Below are 1,825 nucleotides of genomic sequence, written 5' to 3'. Positions count from 1 at the left end.
CTGGGCAAGGATGACACGCACAGCTCGAGAAAGTCTCGAAAGTTTTTTTCTGTACACAGGTATGTTCGGCCCACCTCAACGATCCAGTCCAACAAAGCACAGGCAGCTGCACTAAGACTCCAACGAGGAGTCGAAACTTCGAAACCACATCGCCCTTCCTGCCTGGCACTGCGTAGCAGCAGCTTTTTGAATCCAATTTCCGATAGGAGCATAAAGTGTTAGACAGGTGAGAAAGGTGTGAGCATAAAGTGTCAGACAGGTGAGAAAGGAATAGTGGTCCTATGTGTAAGTGGTGGTTCTGCGAGAGAATTCTAGTAAAGTGCTGAGTTATTAACTTGCTTGTGCACGTAGAAGAGAACGTCCGCTGTCAACTCTCGAGCACTTTCAACACTCTCCTCGTTGGCTTGAGTGGGACACCTAGAGGGTGGCCTCTTTCCCACACGGGACCGGATAAGTCCCACTAACACACGTGTCGTGCTGGTCACCGGAAGTGAGTCTACCAGTCGGTCCAGAGTCGACTCAGTCAGCTGATCCGTAGTTAGCGGCCCGGATGACCGCCTCCACAGAGTGCGGATATCGGAGGGGGCGGATTTTACAGTTCCCGTCTCCATCAACGACAGGATGTCTGGCGGCGGTGTCTGTTTGAACGGTGGCACCGGCAAACAGGCCAGTCGGGCTTCAAAGATTCCAGAGGAGGTGAAGCTGTTGGTGCTGGGGCATAGATGCAGTGTCTGCCAGCAACCGCCGTTGGCAACGCTGAATCGGAGCGCTGGGGAGGGCAAGAGCAGCGTGATCGCATGGAGCAGCTCCTGGACAAAGAACAGCAGCAGTGAATCCTGACAGTCGCGCACGACAGTACGGTGTTCAGTGGTCTCGCAGCGCCACTCACTCAGCAAAGCACAGACAGAGCATCGCCTCAAATACACATTGAACAGCGCGAGAAGTCTACAGTCGAAGGCGGCGTCACGCGATGTCCAGCCTGCCACACTCTGAGCGGCACCTACGGCGCCAAAAATGCACTCAGAGTGGAAGCACCTGTTTGCGCGGTTTCCAGATTCCTACCTATGACAGTCCACACATTGGGCACAGCGGTCTCGACAGGGGTTCGCGCAGAGAACACAGGTCCGAGAACTCATATGAATTGACTAATTGCCAGGATACGAGTGTATCTGCTGCAGCAAATCGTCTAGGTGGAGTCAGGGAGGTTGGCTGACGGACTCTAGCCTTCAATCTGTGTTGGGCGTTCATGTGATGCTATTCCAGGATACCCAGACCAGACGGCCGCCAAACGCATGACCTATGCATGGCAACATGTCGACATTGTTGTGGGCTTCGGAACGTTGCCGGCCTGTGGGACTGGACGACCGGATTAACTACGATTTCGCGGAAATGAGTTGCGACAGGTCACCAATCTACATGCCAGAAGACTCTCTTCGCACTGATAGATTTCAGCTCAACGTGAGTTCAAGGACATTACCCACACAGATCCCTATGAAGTACCAACCAGGAGCGGTAGCCACATACCAGTGCGGCGTGCTCGTGGACGCCCCCCCAGTCTGCACTGGCTCCCTGTGGGCCGAGGCCGTTGCGAGGTCGCAGGCTCAGGCCAATACTGTATCTCTGAAACCCGCAGAAACGACCACAGTCTTCCAAACTGCCCCCTCGCCAACAAGGCCCTCGGTGCCTCTGTACGAGTACACCGAGGCAACTACCCCTACGAATTTCCCCAAAGTAACGGTACTGCCCAGAACTCCACTCTCTCCACTCTCTCCTTTGGCGCCTCTCTCACAAGAGCCTCCAGCCCATTGCCCCCAACCCCTAGGCC

At 55.0% G+C, this 1,825-nt stretch overlaps 1 protein-coding gene across 2 annotated transcripts; it reads right to left on the bottom strand.

Moving 5' to 3' along the window:
* Positions 1 to 311: 311 nt before the first annotated feature.
* On the bottom strand, positions 312 to 1,136 carry KVP17_003736 (uncharacterized protein; the record flags this gene model as incomplete). Of its 2 annotated transcripts, XM_068521348.1 has the most annotated exons (2): positions 312 to 1,035; positions 1,063 to 1,136. In XM_068521348.1, the coding sequence occupies 2 exons, from the start codon at positions 1,134 to 1,136 to the stop codon at positions 312 to 314; spliced, it is 798 nt and encodes a 265-aa protein (XP_068373105.1). The 2 variants fall into 2 exon arrangements, with proteins under 2 accessions (XP_068373105.1, XP_068373104.1); XM_068521347.1 differs by lacking the exon at positions 1,063 to 1,136 and having other exon boundaries at positions 312 to 611.
* Positions 1,137 to 1,825: the final 689 nt, after the last annotated feature.

This window comes from the organism of the source record quoted next, assembly GCF_019968985.1.
Source record: "MAG: Porospora cf. gigantea B chromosome Unknown PgB_NODE_5663_length_1825_cov_139.496, whole genome shotgun sequence".
NCBI lineage: Eukaryota > Apicomplexa > Conoidasida > Eugregarinorida > Porosporidae > Porospora > Porospora cf. gigantea B.
Note: the sequence above shows the minus strand (reverse complement) of the source record. Positions and strands in the feature narration are given on the sequence as shown.